General features: G+C 44.6%; 1 protein-coding gene across 1 annotated transcript in view; it reads right to left on the bottom strand.

Moving 5' to 3' along the window:
* Positions 1–23,844, bottom strand: part of WNK1 (WNK lysine deficient protein kinase 1) — a 170,070-nt gene that overhangs the window by 21,195 nt on the left and 125,031 nt on the right. The window contains exons 20-25 of the mRNA XM_065406985.1: positions 21,107–22,584; positions 18,584–18,667; positions 12,856–12,942; positions 11,661–11,730; positions 2,619–2,692; positions 1,014–1,690 (exon numbers count right to left, since the gene is read on the bottom strand). Of these exons, the coding sequence (XP_065263057.1) occupies positions 1,014–1,690; positions 2,619–2,692; positions 11,661–11,730; positions 12,856–12,942; positions 18,584–18,667; positions 21,107–22,584 (2,470 nt within the window). The remainder of the gene's footprint in view (positions 1–1,013; positions 1,691–2,618; positions 2,693–11,660; positions 11,731–12,855; positions 12,943–18,583; positions 18,668–21,106; positions 22,585–23,844) is intronic.

Below are 23,844 nucleotides of genomic sequence, written 5' to 3'. Positions count from 1 at the left end.
CAGAGATTGAGGTGCCTGCAACCGCCTCATCCGGGGAGGATGACAAGGAGGCTAATGGGACCGGTGCCGGGTCAGTCCCGCTGGTTTTGGTGCCAGTGAGCGGCGGTGTCGCGGGTCTCTCCCAGAGTCCTTCTGCAGTGCCGCTTCTACCACTGCCGCCAGGGCGCTGCGCACCCACGAGCTTGGTGCCGGGTCTTGCCATGCCGATGTAGGTTGCAGTCTAAGTACCGCCTCCATAAGGGGCTGCTTGAGGCAAAAAATCTCGCTCCTTTTTTGTTCTGTGGTGAAACCCTTTACAAATCCTGCACTTGTCAGTTTGGTGTGCTTCCCCCAGACACTTTAAGCAAGTGTTGTGGGGGTTGCCTGTTAGCATGGTCTTGTTGCAGGACTTGCAGGGTTTCAACTCTTGGGATTTAGTTCCCCAACGGGGAACATGGTCGGGGCGAAGGGGAAAGAGACCCCACTCCCAACCACTATCTGCTGTAACAACCGAAAACACTAAAACTAAACTTAATGAGGCTAGGAATAACTGCGAACTAAACTAAACTGAAAGCTTGGGAAAATGAGAAGAGCTTGCTAAGCAAGTCACTGCAGTTCCAACGACCATCACTGGCGGTAATAAGGAACTGAGGAGGCACTGGGTCAGCAGGGTCATATATTGAGCGCCATGAAGGCGCCACTCCAGGGGGCTCCACAGCCAATACAACAGGTGCTGCTAGGGGAAAAACTTTCCAATGACTGTGCATGTGGCGCACACACACTTAATTGGAATCGATATGCGCAATCACTCAAAGAAGAACCATCACATTCATTTATCAGTAAACTAATTTTACCCTATGTGAAAACTCTGGCAATTACTACAGAAAAATATATTTAACAGAGGCTCATTCTAAAATCAGTCTGAATTTCTCCTCTGTATGGCAGGTCAGAGTGCTCATAAAGGAAAGCGGAAAAAGGACTAAGCAACTGTTACAGTTCACACATAAACATCATTCTCAAAGAAGAAATCTTACTTTTCCCGCAACCGGCGTAGCTCTGATTTCAAGTCTTCATCTTCAATATCTGACTCATCACTGCTCATGTAGGAAGAATTCAATGAGTTGCTAAAGCTTTGGATGGGGAGGCTGATCTTTGAACCCAGTGGTTGGAGAGAGTCTGGGCTACCTGAGCCATCATCCAGTTCCTGAGCCGCTCCACTCAGGAAGGCAGCCTCCAGATCAGATGATGGCCCATTCATAAGCGGAGACTGCCTTGGCTCCACCAATTCTGGAACCTCTTTCTTTGGAGTCATGGCTGGAAGAGAAATTTGTTCTGAATCCACAGAAAGAGGAAGAGTCATTGGGGGTTCTCTCTCCACACAGGTGACCTCATCTTGAGTCCTGGACACAGAAAAGCGACCCACTTGGTCTGTTGTTGTCGTCACTTGAAAGCGCCCAACTTTAGTTGGCTGCCCAGCCTCTAATGGCAATTGTATGACAGGAAATGTCTGTGAAACAGCATCATCTGTCACATCTAAGGAGGTACCAGTGGTAGCCTCTGTTGTCCCATTGGAAGTCTGCTTCACAAGCGTACTCTCTGGACTGCTGCCAGACAAAGATGAATCAGAGGAGGTTGTCTCAAAATGCACAGGCTTAGTTTCTTCAGGTTTACCGTCACTCTCTCTCAGTACACTATCCACTGCCACAGACACCTAGAAGTGATGGAAACACTAAGTGAGCACAGCATTCTGAACCCTTCACAGTAATATATAGGACAGGCTCTAGCTGACTTCTATGGTCAGAAATATGTCAAACTGGGAAAAGTAACCAGCTGCCTCGAGCACAGCAAATAAGGTGCCTTCTCCTTTTCCTGGCCACATATCCACTCATCCCAGAGTTCTAGGTAAAGGCAAGCTAAATATCATCTGGTATGGTGCTAAGCCAATTCAACTTGTTTCATACACACCCATATTTGTTCTTCCAAGAACTACATCTTTCCGTAAGATTCCCTCACAACCAAACTTAGAGAATGATACAGCAGAGTGCACCAATGTCACATTAGCCATAATGTGGCTAACATTAAAGATCTGGACTACTAATAGCAAAGTCAATGCATAGTTAAGACTTATTTCAAGGCTTCAGTTGTCTCAGAATGCCAAGGTCACAAACCAGAAAATGCTGCAATAAAGTGTGATGTTAACCCTGACTGGGAGTAGAGTTCATGAATAGAAAAATGAATTCCTGTCAAACTCGATAGTGGCAATTCCTCCCAGTAAAATGGTGTGCCAGGAGCTGGTACCAATCAAGAAGACCCAGATTTTTCAAGGTATTTAGGCACTGCTTCACTCACCGCTGCAACGCCCCACTGATTCAGGAAACTAAATCTCCTTTTCAAAAGTGGTTTAGGCACTTAGGAGCCTAAATCCAATCGACAGCCAACAGGTTTTAGGCATCTATGTGCCTAAACCACTTTTGAAAATATTTAGGCTCCAAAATCAGTTGGGCATTGCAACGCTGAGTGGAGCAATGCCCTAAATACCTTGAAAAATCTGGGCCCTACTGCTTTGCCATAACAAAAAGTGAGATTCCTGGATCAATGCCCTGGTCACAGAGTAAATCTACAAAGTAACATTTTCCTACCTGAAATCGTCCCATCTTAAAAACTCCAGCTCCTGCAGTGGTAGTCGTTGCACTGCTGTCTGCATCCTGTGATGCTGAAATTGAGAAAGGAGGGTGGCAGGGAAGAGAAAGTTAAAGAAGTTTTTGCGTTTCTTTTTCTCCCACTTGACACAAACACTTTCTCCCACTGCTGCACCCAGTCTGCTTTCTATAATGCCATCGTTACTTGAGCTCACCACCCTTTCTTTAACCTCCTATCCGACTTCTAAAGTGCAGGAATGAAGAGCGATCACAAGCAATAATTCAACTAAACTGAGCTACAATAAAACATGGCCTGTTCAATTCATGTATTTTTAGACCCATCAAAGTATTAGTCTGAAATATCTGAGGACCAGTCTCACACTGGATTGACCAGTTACACAGCAGAACACGCCACTGGACTGATCTAAATCTTTGTTTTCCAATTCCTCCTCCTAGGGTCATCTGCTGTGTTCTATTTTGAACTACTCCAGGGTTTTGCCTTACCCAATCCAAATGCTAAATGCCTTCAAACTAATGGAAGATAAAACAGCTTGGCACCAGGTGCATCACAACTACATAATTTACTGAAGTCAATTCATTAACTTCACTTCTCTGAAAAAGTGTAGATATGGGAGAATGTCCTCTGTTACAAAATAAGGACAAAATTAACACAAGGGGTTTTGTATTTGGGGACAAAGGGGAGGAGATGGAATTATCTGGACTTTAACAGAAATTTTCTTTATCCAGATCAAATACTCAGTGTTAGAAAGTTATTCAAATCCCCATAACCCTTGGGTACTCCACTTCATACTCCTGGGGGGGAATGCCGCACCAAAAAGTTAAAAATTCTGCAAAATTCTGTATATTTTATTTGTCAAAACAACACAATATAATCACACCAGTTTCAATTATTCTGGTAATTTATTTCAAAACACCTGTCAGCAAGTATGTCTGTAACAATACAGACAACAAAAAAGATTCTCCCGTGAGTAGAGAGTTAAAGAAACTGCTACAACAACCTGGTTCCTGTTTCTCTGTTATGCTTTTGTCAGGCCCCTCAGTCTGGGTGTGTTGCATGTGCCAGCAGGGCACATCTTGGGGGGAAACTCTGCCCCTCTGGTCTTTTAGTCTATTCTCATTTTTTCACCCTACTTCCTCAGGGTTACCATATTTCAAGTCCCCAAATAGAGGACACTGCAGGAGGGAGGGGGAAGCTGTAGAGGATATTTAGGGGGAGCTGGAGGGGCATGGGTGTGTACTTGGAGAAGGTATTTGGGGGTGCTGGAGTGGGCTGCACAGGGCCCCCTGATCCAGACACGTGCGCACACTGCCCCAGAGCCCAGCCGCAGGCTCCGCTCCACGCAGCTTCATGACTGTCCTGCGGGGCAGAGACGACTCATACCTGCTGATGGGGGGGAGGGGGGGAGCACAATTCAAAGGTTCAGCCGCCCCTGGAACAGCTCCAGTCACACGTCTCCCCTGCAGGCTCGCACCCATATCCTCAGTCTCCCCTCCCGGAAAGCAGTGGCCCCTCCCTGCAGCTCCCAGCTGTTGCTCCTGCCTGTCCCTGTGGGGTGCAGCTTGCAGGCTCCAGCAGCTGCCATGGAGGAAGGGGGCCTGCCTGCACCATGTGACCAAGCAGAGCTGTCAAACCCAGGAACTGCAGCCTGCCTGCATAGTATGAGCTGGGGAGCCAGTCTCGGGGGGGGGGGGGGGGGGGGGGGGGGGGGGGGGGGAGGGAGAGATTCTATGCACAGAATTCCTCCAGGAGTAACTTCACTTAACTCTCGAGCACTATTCCCTAAAGGAGGTGGATACTTTAGAGCCTGGTCTAAGACTTTTAAATGTTTATAAACACCTTGTGGCAGTTTTGCATATTTCTTCAAGAACCACCTTTCTCGGCAGAGCGATGGAAGCAGATTGAAATCTAGTGGAATGGGCTATAACCCTAAAAGGAGACTGAATATTAGCAGCCTCACAGAAGGAGGGGATACAACCAGAAATCCACTTAGAGAATCTTTGGTTAGAAAGAGGGGCCCCTAAAGGATTTTGTCCTTTCCAAATAAAAACTCAGTTCTCTCCTGATGTCTAAAGCATGAAGGGCTGCCTCCTCCTTTGTCAGATGAAGATCAGGGTAAAAAACTGGTAGGTAAATGATCTGATCGATATCAGAGTCCAAGGTTACCTTGGGTAAAAGTCAGCTATGTGGCCAGAGATACTTTATGGAAAACTGTGTAGGGGGAGATGAGCCAATTCTCTAAGCAGATATAGCCACTAAAAATGCAGCTTTCACAGACAAGTGTAAAAGGGAACACTCAGCTAATGGCTCAAAGGGAGGTTTCAAGAAAAAGTTGAGGACCAAGTTCCAGTCCCATGCAAGAGTGGGTTCTCTGACATATGGGGAAAGGTTAGCTAACCCTTTGATGAATCTGGAAGATGTGGAGTGAGCAAACACTAAAAACCCTTCAACAGGAGAATGGAAAGCTGTGATAGCTGCTAAATCAACTTTAACAGAATTCAGAGAGACCTGAATTCTTTAAACTCCACAGGAAACACAACCAAAAGGGAAGAATCAACAAGGGACAACATTCACCAATAATGGAACCTTTCTCTAGGTAAGTTTTTGTAGCTTATGTTTTTCTGCTACTCAACAAAACCTTTTGTACTGGTCTCGAACTTCTAACCCAGAGAAATATCTAGAAACCAAGCACTGAGCTGCAGTGTGTTCAAACTGGGGTGAAGAACATGCCCAGAATCTTGAGTTACCAGCTCGTGAATAGTCACAGTAGCTGTAGTGCCGAGCAAGATGTGAGGCAAATCAGGTAGGGAAGCCAAATTTGCCTTGGCCAAGTCGGTGCAATTAGGATGACCTTGGCTACGTCCTGCTTAATTCTGTTTAGGACTCTGATGAGCAGTGGCAGTGGCGAATAGGTGTAGAGGAGGTTCCTCAACAAGGAAATGAGGAAGGCAACTACCTGAGACTGAGGTCTTAGCCCACCCCAACCCGCAGCAGAATTTCCGACACTTTGTTTATTGGCAGTGGCTATTTCCAGAAAACCCCAAGTAAGCAATATACAGTTTAGAATCAGATTGTTGGTTTCCCACACCTGATCCTGGCAGAAGCGTCTGCTCAAGCAGTCTGCTATGGTGTTCTGAAGACCCAGTAAGTATGAGGCTGAGATACGAGTCTGATTGGCTATGCACTAGTTCTATAGTTTTAACGCATCCACACAAAGACAGGGAGATCTTCCTCTTTCTTGGCAAATTTATATAGCATATGCTGGCTCTGTCATCTGTCATGATCTTGACGGACTGGTCCTTGATCATGGGAAGGAAGTGTTTGCACACAAATCTGACTCGTTTACGTTCCAAAAGGTTGATATGCAGAGTGGATTCTAGGGCAGTCCATTTGCCTTGGTGCTATGCATTTGAAGATGAGCTCCTGGATCCCACTAGAGATGTATCTGATGCTGTGGTGGAGGGAGACAGAGTAAAAGGAACTTCAGCACAGACCTTGCCCGGGTCTTTTCTCTAACTAAGCAAATCTAGAACCTGATGAGGGAATGACACTAGTTTGTTCAGACTTTGTTGGGGGTGTAAACCGTTCTCAACCATCCCTGGAAGTAGTGTAGGTGCAACCATGGCATGACAAAGGTGCAGACTGCCAAATGACCTAGGAGCTGCAGACAAGTTCTTGCCATTGTTTGCGGTCTCATTTGAACCTGCAAGATCAGATTCGTTAATGCCATAAGCCTGTCCATCAGTAGGTAAACTCTGGATGCTTTGGCATCTAATGTGGCTTGTATAAACTCTATTCACTAAAGAGATATTAAAGTAGACTTCTCCTTGTTGAGCTGAAGCCTTAGCTTGTCCAATAGTGACATAGCCTTCCTCACTGCAAAAAGAACTTTGTTGTGAAAATGGCCCTTGAGGAGCCAACTGCTTATCATTGCAATTAAACACCTACCATTGCCAGAACCATCATAAATCCTCTGGGGGCAGTAAAGTCCAAAAAGGAGCACTCAATATTGGAAGTGCTCCCAGCCAACCACATAGTGCAGAAACTTCTTGCGAAAAGGATGCATCATGATATCAAAATACACATCCTGTAAGTCAACAGCTGAGAACCCATCTTCCAGCTCTAGAGATAGTTTTATAGCTGCACGTGTCACCATCCTGAACTTGTGTTTTTCAGGAAGTGATTAACAATCTGAGATCTAAGATGGGTCTCCATCCACCTTTCTTTTTGGGAACCAGAAAGTACTTGGAATAGATCCCTCTCCCCTCTGTGTTAAGAGATGTAGAACCAGTATCTGCCCATGTGGAAAAGGGATAGAACTGTCTCAGTAGATATTCATGAGATGGGACCCTGAGAAAGGATGGGAAGAGTGGAGATGATGCATAGACTAGTCCAATGTTACGACATCCAAAACCCATCTGTCAGAAAAACTGCTCCCATACAGATCAGAGATGGGAGAGAGAATCTGCAACAGTGGGAGGGAGGAGGCAAAATAATACAGCTTCACATCCTGAAGGGAGGACAGTTCTTGACCCAAATCAAAATGGACTCTTGGGTGACAAAGAAGCATGAGTTATGGTAGTTGTGGTGGCAGACTTCTCTCTTTGGGAACCCAAGTCTCCTCTTAGGCAGTTCCCAAGGCCTGTGATAAGCAGGGAACTAGGCTGGGCAGGATCTCTGCACCATCTATGACTGCTGAATCTCCTTTTATTTGCAGGTGTGTAGGTGCTGAGGAAGCAGAGAATAGCCCTTGAATCCTTGCATTCTCGCTAGGATTCATTGGTGCACTCACTGAAGAGCTTGAGCCCATCAAAAGGAAGGTCTCTACAGTATTTTGGACTTCCCTCTGGATTCCTGAGGATCACATCCAACAGGCAGGATGCATGACAATCACTGTAGAAACAGATCTAATTATCATGTGGGTCATGTCTAGGGAGGCCTGTACCTAAGTTCTGGCTAGCAAGTGACCTTCCGTGATGATCGCTTGAAATTGCTCTCGTTCCTGAGGCAGATGATAAATTTTTATTGATTTTTCCTTAGTTGGTGTGGTTATATTTTGCTATCAGGGCTTGATAATTGGAGATTCTAAATTGCAACGAAGCTGAACAATAACTTTTGTGGCCAAAGAGGTCTAGGCATTTGTGGTCCTTATGTGTAGCAGCTTTGTTCACAAAATCCACCACCAAGGAGCTGGGGGCTGTGTGAATGAACAAAAAGTCAGTGCCTTGAGCAGAAACATATTTTTTTTCCATCCTCTTATAAGTTGGAGAAATGGCAACTGGGGATTACTAAATTGTTCTGGCAGGTTCAAGCAAGGCCTTGTTTACAGGTAAGGCTTCCCAAACAGAAGTGGCAGATTGGACGATGTCCAAGAGGTTGTGCTAATCTCATGAACTCTCTTCCAAATCCCTTTAAAGGGAGTCAGCAATTCTCTTCTGACCTCTTGGACTTGCTTAATCATCAGCATATGGGGGGAAGCATCACTGTCTCATCAGGTGAGGAGAAAGAAATGTTAGACTAGTAAGTAGCGTCCTCATCAGCTTTTCTCTCCTGTTCCTTGAAAGATTCCTCCTGGGGTAGAGATTGATTTGGAGGGACAAGAGAAGTAGGTGTGGTTGTCTGATACTCTCCCATGGGTGTAACTGGGTACTCTACAGAACTGTTGTCTATAGGCAGCCCACTGGTCCCAATATGACCACTGAAGGAGGCCATAAGGAAAAGGAGGGGGCATCCAGGATTGATCATACAAGAGGAATGAGGAGTTTGGCCGAGCTTTGGAGCTTCTCCCTCAGAAAAATCATCAAGAGAGGCAGCTCTGGGCTGCTAATTGAGCAAGCCTCTGATAGAAATTTGAGAGTCTGAGGAACTATATTCTTCACAGTCCAATGAAGGAGCAGACAGGTATGACCTTGAGGGAGGTTGCCTGTCTCTTTTAGTGGGTCGTGGAAGCCAGGCAGTACCAGTGACACATGAGGCTCCAGTACTGACAGTCCTTCTGCACCCATTAGTAGAGGAGACTCTCGTTCATCTGAGACACACAAGCCACGGCAGAATCTGAACTCCTGCAGTACTGGTTGAGTGAATCTATGCAGAAACCCGGCAAGACTCTACAGAGTGGTGGTGGTACAGAGGATGACCTTGGCTTCGATGATGCCGGTCGATCAGCTTGAGACATCAACTTGGAGTACTACAGGCAACTTAGAAGCAGGACCCATGTTCAATACTGACCTCTTTGACAGAGTCTTTTGGATCATTAGCACCACAACCATGCTTGGGTGGTACCGAGGAATGCTGGGACTTTAAGGTTCCTGCAGATTTAGATGAGGGGGCCTTGATAAGAGGAGACCTTTGAGCCTCAGTGGTACGTTTTCTGGGACATGAAGTCACTGAAACAGCAGGTCTGTGTGGTGACCTAGGCTTTTTGTCCCTGGCTTCTGTTCAAGGCAATTGGAGCTCATCCTTCTGGAAGTCTTGGTACTATCCTGTGGTTCTCACTCGCAAAGATCTAGTGGGTGAGTAGGCAGCAAAGGTCAATGGGGCACTGTGCTCACTGGAAGATCGCTCTACCAGGGGGTTTCTGAGTCTGAGGCAGGTTGAAGGGAGCACTCCATCATGAGAAGCCTAAGATTAATCTCCCTGACTCATCTAGACTTACTCAAGCCTCAAACAAATTTACTTAGGTGGGATGTTGGTGTCTCCTAAGCAGCAGATACAGTGAGAGTGACCATCACTAACTTGGATGGACTCCCGGCAAGTGAGGCAACCTTTAAATCTAGGTAACATAAGCAAGGCATAACCAGAAAATTAATTCCGTCAAAGAAAGGCAGGCCCAGGTCCACTTCTCCCCACACCACCACAAAGGAGTCTCTTGAAGAAGTCTCAACAAAAACTACAACTACTGTAACTAGATTAAACATTAACAGGGGGTAACTAAGACCTAAATAACATGTAAAATCTAGAAGCTATTCCCTAAGAGACAGCTAATTATGAAGCAGGCACCAAAAGATGCTGTCTCATGCTGAGGCAGTTGAGAAGGAACTGAGGGTGCTTCATCTGACACTGCCCTACATACCTTCGGTATGGGGCATGAAGATAGTTGGGGTGCATGTGTGGAACTAACTGGCACTGCTACCAAAAGGCTCCTATCAAAGGCACATGCGCGCCTGAAGCGCAGCACCCATAGGAACATTATGTAATACCCCAGGCCATACCACAATTTCAAGACAAATTGGTTTTCACTATAGTTATCCCACTCAACATATTCTGGCACTTAAATATAATACATGTAATCTGGAAGTATAATTAACTGGCATGTCATTCAGGGAAGTAATGTAGCTTACTAGTGAATGATACCGACTGCTGTTTAAATGGGACAATAGTGGCAAATTCCGTTAAGGCCAGCGCCTTTAGGCATTTTTATCCACTGCCAAATGTTGATTACCCAAGCATTAAACCAGTATAAAATTTAGAATAAGTATATTAATACAGAAATGAACAAAGAAGAAAAAAATCAAATGCTAAGAATCATTTTTAGTCAGTATAATATTCTCATTTTAGATCTTCAGGGCCAGATTCTTGGACTCCCCTCCCCCACACTCCAATTGCATTGCACTGTTGGATTAGTGGAACTAGCTACCTAGCGATCTCTCTAATGAAAGAGGAATTCTTGGGTTGCCTTAATGGCTCTACACAACTACTCTCAAAGCCTGTGATGTAGGGGGCTGTGGCTGAGGAAGGAGAACATGCACTGAGCACCTCTGCACTCCAGCAATACGTGCAGCTGGGATGCAACTGGATCACCATGAGTGTGTGGTAAGTTGTAACAAAAGCTGGCCTGGTTCCAGTATTGGGGGCATACAACTACTGCCCACCACACCAGTTGTGCAACTGCGGATCTGGCATTCAAAATTTTAAAAATTGCTTTGTCATCCTTATTCAGCAGACGGTCCAACATGGTGTTCCAATTAAAATGATTCTACTAAACTTCAGCAGGATGGAGAACGTATTCTCAAGTAGGGAAGCAATTTTCCAGGGGAAATCTATTGCAGGCAGCCCTACATGTGACTGTTTTCCTACTGTAAACAATCTTGAAGGTCTGCCATAAAACATTGGCTGCACAAGGGAAATCTCACAGAACAGTATATTAATGAGTATATTAATAAAAATTATTCTCAGCATTTGATTTTTTTCTTTTAATCTTAGCTCTTCTAACTAGTTTTGAAATACTCTTAACAGTACAGCAGCACTCTTCTCTCGTAAAAAGGTAAGTGAAGTTCGTTGAACTAAACTGGGCAGGAGAAGGTTTGGAATACATCTTCTCCCACAAAATATATTCACTTGTAGACAAAGAGGTTATCAAGCTAGTGTAAGCCAGCAAGTGAGCTAGCTAGCTACAGCATTTTTTATTTATTTATTTATTTTTGGCGCAGAAATGTGTGCGCTTTATACCTGAAACATTCTGGAACCTTTACAGAACTGTCCAATCATTAATTGTTTAGCAGCTGGATATAAAATTAGGATTGGAAAGTCCACGGTCTGCTCCTCAACTTCTCTAAATGAAACTAGAAAGCAAATCTTTTTCCCCAGCACTGCTCATATGAAGATTTCCACTTCTTTGCACAGTGGAAAGAAGGGAAATACCTAAAGATCTGTTAAGGCACAGAAGGATCAAAACTAGCAATATAGTCTTCTCACTCTTGCTGACTATATAGTATGAGAGAGAGGAGGCATTCACTCTACAGATCCTGATATTGTTCCTTAGCAGTAGGTTTAGCGGAGAGTCCTTGTAAATCTTGATTTAGCTTATTTTGGAGAGTTTTAAAAATTAAATAAGTAGCATATCCCTTGCACCTCTCGACCTGCAGTAAGAGAATTTTAGTCTATTTCATCAAAAGCCAGTGCCTTTCCAGTTCCTCTAATAAAGCCTGCAGTTTTAGGACAGCCATTTAACATCAAATCCTCTTGTTCAGCAAGTCCATTCACATTCCTCAGAAGACTGAGGTGGCAAGTGTCAGCATAAATACCTTCTTTCAGGGGCTGTGCTGGTGCAGACACCACTCCAGTAACTGCTGTAGAAGCCATTGCTGGCACAGGCTATAAAAACAAAGAAAATCCTTAAGCTGTTACATTGATCCTTACCACAGCCTACCTAAAGCATCCTGCAATATTAATATTTTTCCATCTTACTTAGGGATAAAGGAATGACCATGGGCAAAAGTAACAAGTAATCTCAGTGAATCTTGCATAAAGATATATGTTTGTGTTTTCAAATTTTATCTCCAATGGTTCAGCAGAGCTCCTCCACCTTTAGATAACTTGAGGGAGTTTTAGTACCATCTATATGGGGAAGCTGGTATGAAATAGCTAAGGGTCCAAGTTTAAAGGGCAACACCTATTTAAATTAAGGCCACATGCATTCTGAATGAGACAGTCCACACAGGGGTTTAATGCAATTTAACTAATTCACTTTAAATTCAGACCTTTAAATTCAGATTAGTTTTCCTGGGTGTACCCATGTAGACAACCCCTTGGTGTGGAATAAAGTGTGTCCACACAGGGAGTTAGTGCAGAATACCTACTTCGCACTAGGTATTCCAGTCGTTCCCCCCACCACTACCACCACCGCCCTCCATGTAGACAAGCTCTTATTTACTGTAGTAGTAGGAGCCTACATTCATCTGAATATAGTACCTCCTTTCCAAATGACTAGTTTTATTTTCATATTAGATCTTAAAATTTGCAACCACCCCTTACTGCATGGCTCCTTAAGGACCATAACGTTACTGGGTAGTCAGCCATGAGGGAATACAAAATCCAGCACAAGCTGCACCTTTTGCCCCAAGTACATCAGAATCATTTCTTGTAGACTCAGAAGACAGTCACACGTCATTCTTTATTCTGGTCTCCTATATTGCTCCATCTTCAGAAAGGCTCTCACAGTTTCTTAATGAATGTTTTTTTGTTTTTTTGTTTTAGCAGGGCACCTCTAGCAACAGGCCAGAAAGTCTATTAAAAAGCCTACCAGAGTTACTAGTTTGTAAGTCATACAAGTATGTTTCCCTGCACAGCACTCACTATCTTTTGAGGCATCAAAGCATTTTTATTTTCAAAGACCAGAGAGAGTTTGACACACTGCTTCTGAAGGCAACTATCCAAGAGCATAAAACTTAAGGAAGCACTCTTAACTAAAGGCTTTAAACACCAACACTGCAAACTTACACAGGCAGGAGCAGATGTCACTGGGACAGTCTCTGGACTGAGGGTTCTTCTCAACTGAGCATCCAGATCTTCTAGAGGCTGCTGGGACTGAAACAACAAGCTAAAAATAAGCAGCTGTCCTTGGCACCAGCTATGCACATGGCAAGATTTAACATCAAAAGCTACTTAATACTAAGGTTGCAAAATTGTATAGCAAAAAATATAGAGTTTCAATACCTCCAATTACCTCTGCTTCCTGCATCATATACAGGTAGTAAATTAAGCTACATGTTTAAACCAAAAAATAGGAAGGAAAATTTAAGTGGTAGCTCTGTTTTTCTGAAGATATTGTGTTTGGATTCTCAAACTTGAGAACAGATTGAATGTTTAAGAGCCTTCGAGCTCTCATGTTTTTGGTTTCCAAGGGCAGTGGTTCATGGCATGGGCCATCCTAAACGTTCCTCACAGGTAGTATGTGCTACACAGCTCACCAAACCAGGTTACAGGTTAATTAATTTGCCTTCTTCTAAAGATACCATCTGGGCAGGAGTGAAAGTAGCTCAAGGGTTATCCCTAAACAAAAGAGTAACAGTTACATTGCAAATTGAGACAAGAGCCATGCCAAAGCCAACTATGTAGATGAACAGGGTGCTGCTTAAAAAAAAAAATGGGGAGGTACCTCCAGAAGTAGCAGGTTTAACATTTCAACGCCTGAGGTGGTGTCTTAAGATAGACTTCTTAAAGAGGACATCCCAAATAAAAAAAAATTCAAAAGGCAAGAAAGTTTGGACTCTAGTTCAGAAACAGATTATGCAAGACAATCAAGAATCTCTCCCCACAGAGACTAGGATCCAAATAATCGATTTTTGTAAACATATAAATGGAGGACCATGTAGCTGCCTTGCACATATCTGAGTGAGAAACATTCCTGAGGCAGACATCAGAGACTGCCCTGTCTTGGACTAAATAAGCCAGCCAGATCATAAGCAATGAGAAACGCAACACATCAGTCACAGACACTAATCTTTTGAGTAATGGCATTATCCACAGAATTAGTGTCACAAAAAAGACCTTTTAATTTTGAGTGCCTAGATAAAGGCCATACTGGGATGGGCACATAGTAAGTGGAAAAAAGTTGGCAGGATGAGAGGCTCATTAAGGTGGAAATCTGACACCACCTTGGAAAGGAATCTCTGGCAAGTCTACAGCATCACTATTCTTGTTAACTCTGGTATAAGGTGGATAAGTTATTAGGACCTGAAGCTTGTTCTCCCTCTGAGCTAAAGTCATTGCAACAAGAAATGACCTTCTGTAAGAAACTTTAGTTCACAGGTACTGAATGGCTCAGAAGTGCCTCAGGTAAGACAACTTCATTTGAATTCAGTCATCTGCCAGAGACAAGAGCCAAAGCCAACATAGATTTTAGGCTTATTTACAGACCATCATAGATAAAAGGATTCTTAAAGTTGCTCACTGACATCTTGTCAGCAGTGGTGGTGAAATACTTCAGACTTGTCCTGGGAGATCAGAACACTCCCGTTGACAAGGCTGCAGATGCAGAAATCCCAAAACACATCTTTTCATTTGCCTTCCTAGACCTTTCACAGGTCATCTCTGGTCCAACTCACACAGCCATCATACCTGGAACCCGATCTTCAGCCTAGGTTTACTTATTTGGTGTATGCGATCCGGTCAAGCCAAGCCACAGTGTTCTTATCAACGATGTTCAAGGCATGAAGACCTACAGGAAGTTGAGTCATTTTGCAGTCCTCAACGTGTGTCATGGTTTGTGGCTGCCCACATTGATGTAGTGAACTGTCTCTAAAATGCCCCTGAAATTCTACTGCATCACAAATTCCATGTCCGGTATGAAACTGGTTCAGAAGGCTCCATTGCCTTTGCAATAAATCAAACCCGGGTTGACACTGAGTGGGATCTGAGACAAGATAATTATCTGTCACTTTCTCTGTGAACCATGAAGCTCGCCACACGTCCTCTAATGTAAATCCCTCATCCGGTAAACTACGTTCAGCTCTCTGCCCACTGGGGCATGATGTACATTCTACATTAGCCTGGACCACTGACACACTGGACCCCAAATGGACCCTTCCTCCCCGTCACTCACACTAATCTCCTTATTTTCTAACACCCTACACTGGAAGAAAACACAGAGGGGCGGAAATTTGAGGCCGATAGAAAACAAAGGCTGATTCAGACAGGCTGAAACATAATGAATTCCTCAAAGTCTACTCTGAGGCTGTATTACAGACCAAGAGAACCTTCCTATCAGCCTCCATTGAGACTGCCAAATCCCATCCCAAGCCAAAGCAATCATTCTTCTGAAAAATGTAGTACAAGTCCCCAGTATTGCTTGCTTCCATTAGTATTTTGGTATCCACTCAAGTTCTCTCTATCAGGCTATTATGACGTCTGACGAAGTTCTATCAGGCTGCATCTGACGAAGTGGGTATTCACCCACGAAAGCTTATGCTCCAATACATCTGTTAGTCTACAAGGTGCCACAGGACTCTTTGTTGCTGTTTTATGAATGCACTGTTACCATGGTCCAAGTTGTCAGGTGCTGGCTATTCCTCATCCTTTCTGCTGAACTGGTGGTGTCCTGGATTCTTTCTGACATGGGGCAGGAAGGCTTTGAGTTGAACTATATTTAGCATGACTCCTATATGCTCCATTTGTTTGTTAGACACAAGCTGTGACTTTGGACAGTTTATCATGAGCCCTAGTGATCCCAGTGATGATACAGATTGATATTTCGACTGCTTCCAGAGTGGCGTCCTTGATCATCCTGTTAGATTAGACGAGTATGTGCACTCCCCGCCTGGGCAATAGGTCATGATTACCTTTAACCATAGTCCTTTGGGAAAACATTTTAAGAAAGCAAAAGGAGCCAATACCAAAAATTCTTCATAAAAAAAATTGTATGCATGACAAAAAAGTGCTGCAAGCCGATGTACAAGACAAAGTATGTAAATGCCTAAACAAAGACTAGAACAGGTCATGGATCTTCTGGTGTCTCTGATGACTATCAGTGCTCACTGGTTAGAGGGGGCCAAAAGGCCTCGACTCCTGAAAATAAAATTTAAACATCACAATAAAAGGAAGGAATGTAGACTTTAATGGCAGTCAGGAAGGGACACTAAGAGAATTCCAAAACAATGTGTCACTAGATAGGCTGAAGAGCCAGAACAGTATCTCAATAGCCACAGCATGAAGGGAGCATTTTTGCTTACCACAATCAAGAAGGAACTGACTGGAAGATTTCAAAAGACAATGGTTAAAGCCCTGGGCAATGCATGACCACTAGTAAGGGAGCAGCTCATACCCCACCACACTACTTCTACTCTTTGAAACCAAACTATTTTAGAACTTGGGTAATTCTACTTTTCATGTGTTTGGAAGCATAAAACCTGCCCAAATGGTATCTTGCAAGAACAAATATAACCTCCAGTATGTCAACCCAGCTTTCAGAAATAGCGCAACAGCTAAGATGACATCACAGTGTCAAGGGATTTAATATTAAGGTTATACTACATAGTGCAAACTTTTTTTTCTTTTTTAAGATTACGGCTTTATGCTTGACATGCACATTTAAATGGTTTCACTTATGAACTGACATTTATATCACACTGATTTAACTAGTATGACGCACAAAAAAGTAAATTCCCTTTGCTGGGTGCATGCTCCTCTCCAATACATGGCATGAAAGGGAACAAGATGAGTTAGAAGGGCCATTTTGTGTTACTTTTCTCAGAAGAAGCCTGAGACCTACAGCCCTTGAGCACGTCAGGCTGAGCAGGGAGAACATACTGTGATGCCAACAGGCAAAGCTTCCATCAGGCTCCAATAAAAGTCTTAGCTGATATCTCTGAGAATACGCAGAGGTGAATTCTCATTTAATTTTCATTCCCTGCTCATCCAGCCACTAGCAATAGCCCACAAGGCAATAAAGTTCCATATTATAGCCATTTTGGCTATAAAACTTTTAAAGTACTTCTAACCTGAATTTTATTTTTATATATATAAAAATAAAACAAAATAAAACAATGGCTTTAAAAAGGCAGTAGTGTTTCACGTCCATAACTCAAATTTGGCTGAAAGGATTTTGCTTAAATATTCCAAAAATAGGTCATCTTTGGCACAAACCACAAATGGAAAATTTCACTTCAAAAAAGTAAATACTTCAGAAAGGTGTGTGTAAAAAACGTTAGGTTTATAACTGAAATGGTTTTGCAGCTTTAAAGCAGGTATTACCAGATGCCTGCTTTAACACATAATACCTCCTCCTTTATAAATCTAAATCTGAGAAATGGGGATTACATTTACAGGCAAAGTTCACTGGAAGAAAAGTCCAGTTTGTGTTTATTCCGTAAATAACCTTCTGACACTAACCATGCTGTTTCTAAAACACATTAAGAACAGGATACAGACTGCTTACAAGTCTCCATCTTCACTGCTTTTATTTTTAGCTTTTCTTTCATCATATATTGTATGTTTCTTCTTTAAAGATATGCTTAATTTTTCTCCATACTACCTCATTGCACAGCAATTTAAGATATCTAGAAATCTTTCTTATTTCATTGCAGATCTTGACTGCTTTTTTTCTATGTTCTCTTGAGTTCCATAACCCCTTCTATGAATTTTCCTCTATTTTCCAGAAGGAAGTGGCAGTTGTCAGTCAGAAAGGTTTGTCTTGGTCTTTAAGGCAATAAGTAACAGCCTCAAAAGTTCACCGACAAGGCAAAACATCCACCAGTCTCCCAGGAAGTTCTCAGCTATCTATACACCAGAAGGTGGCCAAATGCAGGTCCCAGCAGTTTGCTTGAACTATAATCTTTAATCAACATTAGAAGATTTATAGAATTGCACCAACTCTGCTAGACTAGGAAAAGGAGACTATTAAAAACCCACTGAGTTCTCATAGCCAGCAGTCTTGGGTTTTCAACAGCTAGATGGGTATTGCAATATTTATTGCTCCCTGCAGAGCTAGAACTTTGCTCCCAGATACTCCTTTTATTCTAATCATAGGACAGGTGTGTGTAATACTTCTGAAGTTAAGTTTCATGACTCTCTTCATTTACATACAACTAATTCATGTATCCACTGGAAAGAGGATTTCAGCATCACTGGGCAAGTTAATTTACTAATTTTGCTTTAGCTCGCTGTCCTCCTCAGGGCTGGCCATTCCCAGTGTGTTTTCTACCAACACTGGGATTTGCTGAAAGAAGTTTCTGTACTTAGTTTATGAAATGCACGTTTGAAATAGCTACATCTTATGGAATACAACACCTTCAGTCTCACCCCTTGAGCTCTGCAGGTGGTGTAACTAGCAACACCAGCACTCAAAGACCCAGTGATTATTGTTGCCTTGCAAATATGACATATTTGGCACATAACTGACTTTGAAACACAGCTACTGTTCAACACTGAATACACTTGTCTGTAAAACAAGGGCTTTTAAGAAGCTCTCCCTCAAGCTCAAAATAGAAGTAAAAACATAAGCTTGAGTCATTGCACCCAGAGTTCAAACATTAAGGTCCAGTAATCCAAAGGGAAAGTTGGCTGCCTTTCCAGTGCACAAGTGACTCTTGTCACTACTACACAGAAGGGGTTACTCAGTCAAAAGAGAAAGTGAAGAAGCCAAGACCATGCAATGGAGAGTTTAATTGGAACATGCTCTTTGAAAGAGAAAGGAGAAGTAACAGACAGAATCTGCCAAGTCATGTAGCACCTGAGTTAGTGAAGGTCCTGGAAAGGGTGGCAGCTGTTCGCTGGATGGAGTGCCAGCTGGAAGTTCAAAACCTACCGGTAGCACCTATGGATAATGAACAGGAAATGCAAGTCCATCAAACAAAGAACAACAGTAGGAGCAGTCAGCAAGTTACAATAACTCACATCACTTAGTAGAAACCTTTAAGAATTTCCCTGTGGAGACTTCCTATGGAGGCAAGGAACAGTGTTAAGAGGGAATTCATTGCAGCTAGGATATCCACTTGCATTTTTTCTTTGAATGGCCACAGGGAAACAATCTGTGTTTATGACTGAGGCAAGTAGTTTTGTTTTTATTTTTAAAAAAGCCAGGAATCTTGACATCTCTCAAATCCATGAGAACCACTGCAACGATCATAATTTTCCAATAGAAAGCTTAGTGACAACTAAGCAAGGCAATCCAGAATAGGATGTGGCCCCTACCCAGTTTCCCTGACATCTCTATATTGAGATTCCACTGCTGCTTAAGAGTGGCAATATTCATGTGATTGTAGTAAATCGCTTTAAGCAATAATAAAGAACCTGAGACGCTTTTGATATCTGAGGAAGTCTCCATCCACTAAGAAATATATTATTTTTAACCTCCCTGGGTCAATTTTTTTACCCATCATAAACAGCTACCTGAAGCTGCTGACTGCCCAAGCAGATGACTGGAACATGCATCTTGGTAAGGGGAAAAAAATCCAGCCAGGTTATGTGGAAAGTGTTAGAGCAACTGGAAAGGGTAGAACGAGGCACGCAAGCCTCACAGCAAAGTCAGACAGCACATTCCAGTTAGTTATTCCAAATCATTACAAAAGTGGGAGGACCTAATAACTAAGAGGCTCTGTATGTATTTTTTCCAACTCTCGTCCCCTCCATTATGTCCAGATCTCCCCCCACCTCTTGTGTCACTTTGCCTGCATTCTATTATTTCTAGTACACTAGATTGATCAGAGCTAGTGCGGGTATGTCTCCTTGATTTCAGAAGACACACATAGTAAGTGGCACGATAACCTAATGCAGGGGTGGCCAACCTGTGGCTCTGGAGCCACATATGGCTCTTCAGAAGTTAATATGCGGATCCTTGTATAGGCACCAACTCCGGGGCTGGAGCTATAGGCGCCAACTTTCCAATGTGTCGGGGTGTGCTCACTGCTCAACCCCTGGCTCTGCCACAGGCCCTGCCCCCACTCCACCCCTTCCCACCCCTCTCCCCATAGCCTGCAGTGCCCTCGCTTCTCCCCCTCCCCCCCAGAGCCTCCTGCACACCACGAAACAGCTGATCAGGAGGTGTCGGGGCAGAGAGGGAGGCGCTGATCGGTGGGGCTGCTGATGTATTACTGTGGCTCTTTGGCAATGTAAATTGGTAAATTCTGGCTCCTTCTCAGGCTCAGGTTGGCCACCCCTGACCCAATGATATTTGGGTGGTAGCTTTTTATGGCAGCAAACCATGATAGACAGTTCCTTGTTGGATAAAGCATTCTTAGATCTTTAAGCAAGTGGAAAGTAACTGTGGCAGAATCTAGTTCAGGGGCGGGCAAACTTTTTGGCCTGAGGGCCGCATCAGGTTTCGGAAATTGTATGGATGGCCGGTTACGGGAGGGGGTCGTGGCCCAGTCCCCACTCCCTATCTGTCCCGCCCCCCCCCCCCAGGACCCTTGCCCCATCCAGCCCCCCCGTTCCCTCACGGCCCCCCCCAGGACCCTTGCCCCATCCAACCCCCCCTGTTCCCTCACGGCCCCCCCCAGGACCCTTGCCCCATCCAACCACCCCTTCTCCCTGTTCCCTGACTGCCATGGAAACCCCTGCCCCTGACTGCCCCCCGCCGGCCCATCCAACCCCCGCTCTCATTCCTGACTGCCCCTACAGGACCCCTGCCCCACCCAACCACCCCTTCTCCCTGTCCCCTGACTGCCTCCGGAACCCCTGCCTCGACTGCCCCCCACCATCCCATCCAACCCCCCCTCCTTCCTGACTGCCCCCCGGGGACCCCTGTCCCCATTCAACCCGTTCCCCGCCCTCTGACCGCCCCGACCCCTATTCACACCCCCGCCCACCACCCCGAACTCCCCTGCCCTCTATCCAACCCCTCATTCCCTCTTAACACGCTGCCTGGAGCACCGGTGGCTGGCGGCGCTACAGCTGTGCCGTCCGGCTGCAGCCAGCCACGCCGTCGCCACCAAGCAGCACAGAGCACTGGGTCAGGCCGGGCTCTGCAGCTGCGCTGCCCCAGAAGCTCGCAGTTCCGCCACCCAGAGCATTGTGCCGGCGGCAGAGCAAGCTGAGGCTGCAGGGGAGGGGGGACAGCTGCCTGTACTTGGCTTAAGAGGGAAAAAGCATGCCAACACTGTACCTGCACTAAAACCAGAGAATATACTAATAGACTGTACAAATCAGTTTGGATAAACATTCTGTTTCAGCCTTGCTTCAGAACAAGAGTTCTTTCCAAAAGATTATTCTCTCGTATACTTAACACCATTCACAAGAGTGCTGGATTCCTTACCGGTACCCTGCTAAGAGGTGGCTTTGAGGGAGGGGTCACTGGTTTCACTGCTGCTGTTGCAATGCTGCCTGATGCTGGAACATAGGTGACAGGAATGCCCACTTGACCAGGTGTGGCAACTGGTGTCATCACTGGTAAGCCAGCTGGTCCAAGGGGCAAACTAACTGGTGGTATACTAGAGCTGGTAGTGGCGGTCATAGGTTTAGTTGGTGCAACAGCAGTCGTTGGTACACCAGGCATGACTGTAGTCTCCATTACCAGTGATGTCTCCAGAGATACTGGTGGATGTGTTGCTCCAACATTGCCATGTTCACTGAATAGAGATCGTAGCTTTTCTTCCAAGGTCTTTATGTCATCGATGCCAGGAGCTTTGGGTTGAGTGTCAACATCAGCCTCCAGACACTGAGTATGAGGTTGATTGGGTAGCGGAGCAAGTTGAGGTTGACTGTGTATCAAGGTCTGCTGTACTGCAGGCAAGTTAGCAACTGGCTGCGTCAGTGGTAGGATGCCAGATAAAGGAACCTGGGGTAATATGGGGGTAGAGATTGCAGCTGCTGCCTGGGGTAGGACAGGTGTTGATGCAACTGCTGATGGGATGAGTAAAGGATGCACCACAGCAGGCTGAGGGACTGAACTAGATATACTTGATGCCACTGCAGAGGACAATGGTGCAGAGATAGGAAGGGACAAGCCAGCTGCACTGCACAGCTTCGTTTTATCTACTGACTGTCCATCCTCAGGCTTTGAGTGTAGCACACTTACAACAACTGTTTCTGCCAGACTGGGGGTGGAGCTACTGCTGCTGAGCTGAGGAGTTTGTGAAGTCACATTATGAGCCATAGTTGGGGCTACAGATGTTTGCGGAGCTGCCACAGACTCCATACTACTTGAAATCTGTTGAGCAGGCGGAGATGTCGCAGGTGGGGGTACAGCACTTGGGGCACTAACACTGGGGCCAGCCATGACAGGAATCGGTTGTGTTGGTGGCAATGTTAAAGAAGCAGGTGCGCTGATATTAGGGACAACTTCTTCCGTCAGTGGTTGAGCAGTCTGCGATGTAACAGTTAATGAAAAAGAAGCAGGTGCACTCATACTGGAAGTCACTCCACCAATTAATTGGTGCCCAGACTGTGATGTTGTGGGAGAACTGGAGCCTGAAACACCTGTGCTTGGTGCAACTCCAGCTGGCACCTTTTCTGTAGGCAGGGGAACAACAGACTGAGCTACTGGAAGAGCAATACCAGTGGTGGAGGGGGGAGATGCTGGGAGAGGAGCCACTGATGTAGATGGTAGACTCCCAGCCATGTTAGCAAGTACAGGTGGAAATGGTGGTATAGTTTGGTTAAAAACTGGAGGAGCTGTACTGGGTCCTTCTGTCATTTGAGTATGCCTGATCTCAGAGAAAGCTTGCTGCAGACTGAGTGATGATGCAGAATGAGACAGGTTCATCCCAGGACCATGTGATGAAGAGGAAGCAACTGAAAAAAAAAATCCAGTCAGTCCACCTAGAGAAGTTTACCATGGTTTACCTATCATTGCTAGATTAACACCATTCCAGTATAGTGCATTATGGCATGATTTAAGTAGGCTATTCAAAAAAGACCTAGGATTACAGAGCCAGGGATATGTTGCAAATCATAATTTAAGATGTGCTGTGAACCCTATAGGAGCCTAGCACTGGAACAGCAATGGGTAGTATCAGTTAGACAGCGATCCAGAGGAGGGAAATCTTGCATAATGCTGCCCAAAAGCATTTTTGGCTCTAACCAGCAGTTAGTTCCTTATTTTCAGTGTGTTTTTTTCCCTAATGTAAGGAACTGGTCAAGGTGGGTGAGGTAATATCTTTTATTGGACCAACTTCTGTTAAGAGAGACAAGCTTTTGAGTTTACACAGAGCTCTTTTCAGGTCTGGGAAAAAGTACTCAGTGTCACAGCTAAATACAAGGTGGAACAGATTGTTTAGCATAAGTAGTTAACACACATTTCTAGCACAGTTGCCAACTTTCACGTGGTAAATAAGCACCCCAACTTTCACGGTAAACCAAAAATCAAGTTAATCCCATTTCAAAAAAAGGTCAAAACAAGCAAATCCCTAAGAACCCCCAACACTCTATGTGACTAGATCCTCCCGGTGTGCAGTCTGTGACTGGTGGGCCCACTGTGTACCTCTGAATCTCTCCCCTTGTTGCCCCTACTTGCCGGGAGCCAATTTAAAAAAAAAAAAAAAAAAAAAAAAGCAACAAGCTACAAGCCAAAAACTAGCCAACAAGCAACTCAAGCCAATTAAGCCAAAAATAAGCCCAATTTCTTCGTTTTTTTTCCATGGGTTTGGCATGTCTGATTTCAAGGGACCATTCACAGACTCAGACTTTAAGGTCAGAAGGGACCATCATGATCATCTAGTCTGACCTCCTGCACATTGCAGGCCATAGAACCTCATCCAACAACTCCTGTGATAGACCCCTAACCTCTGGCTGAGTTACTGAAGCCCTCAAATCATGATTTAAAAACTTCAAGTTACAGAGAATCCACCATTTGCACTAGTTTAAACCAGCAAGTGACCCATGCCCCATGCTGTTGGGGAAGGTGAAAAACCCCCAGAGTCTCTGCCAATGTGACCTGGGGGAAAATTCCTTCCTGATCCCAAATATGGCTATCAGATAGACTCTGAGCATGTGGGCAAGACCCACCAGCCAGATACCTGGGAAAGAATTCTCTGTAATAACTCAGAGCCCTCC

Source organism: Emys orbicularis, chromosome 1 (assembly GCF_028017835.1).
Source record: "Emys orbicularis isolate rEmyOrb1 chromosome 1, rEmyOrb1.hap1, whole genome shotgun sequence".
Taxonomy (NCBI): Eukaryota; Metazoa; Chordata; order Testudines; family Emydidae; genus Emys; species Emys orbicularis.
The sequence above is the reverse complement of the archived record's forward strand: the minus strand, read 5'-3'. Positions and strand labels throughout refer to the sequence as shown.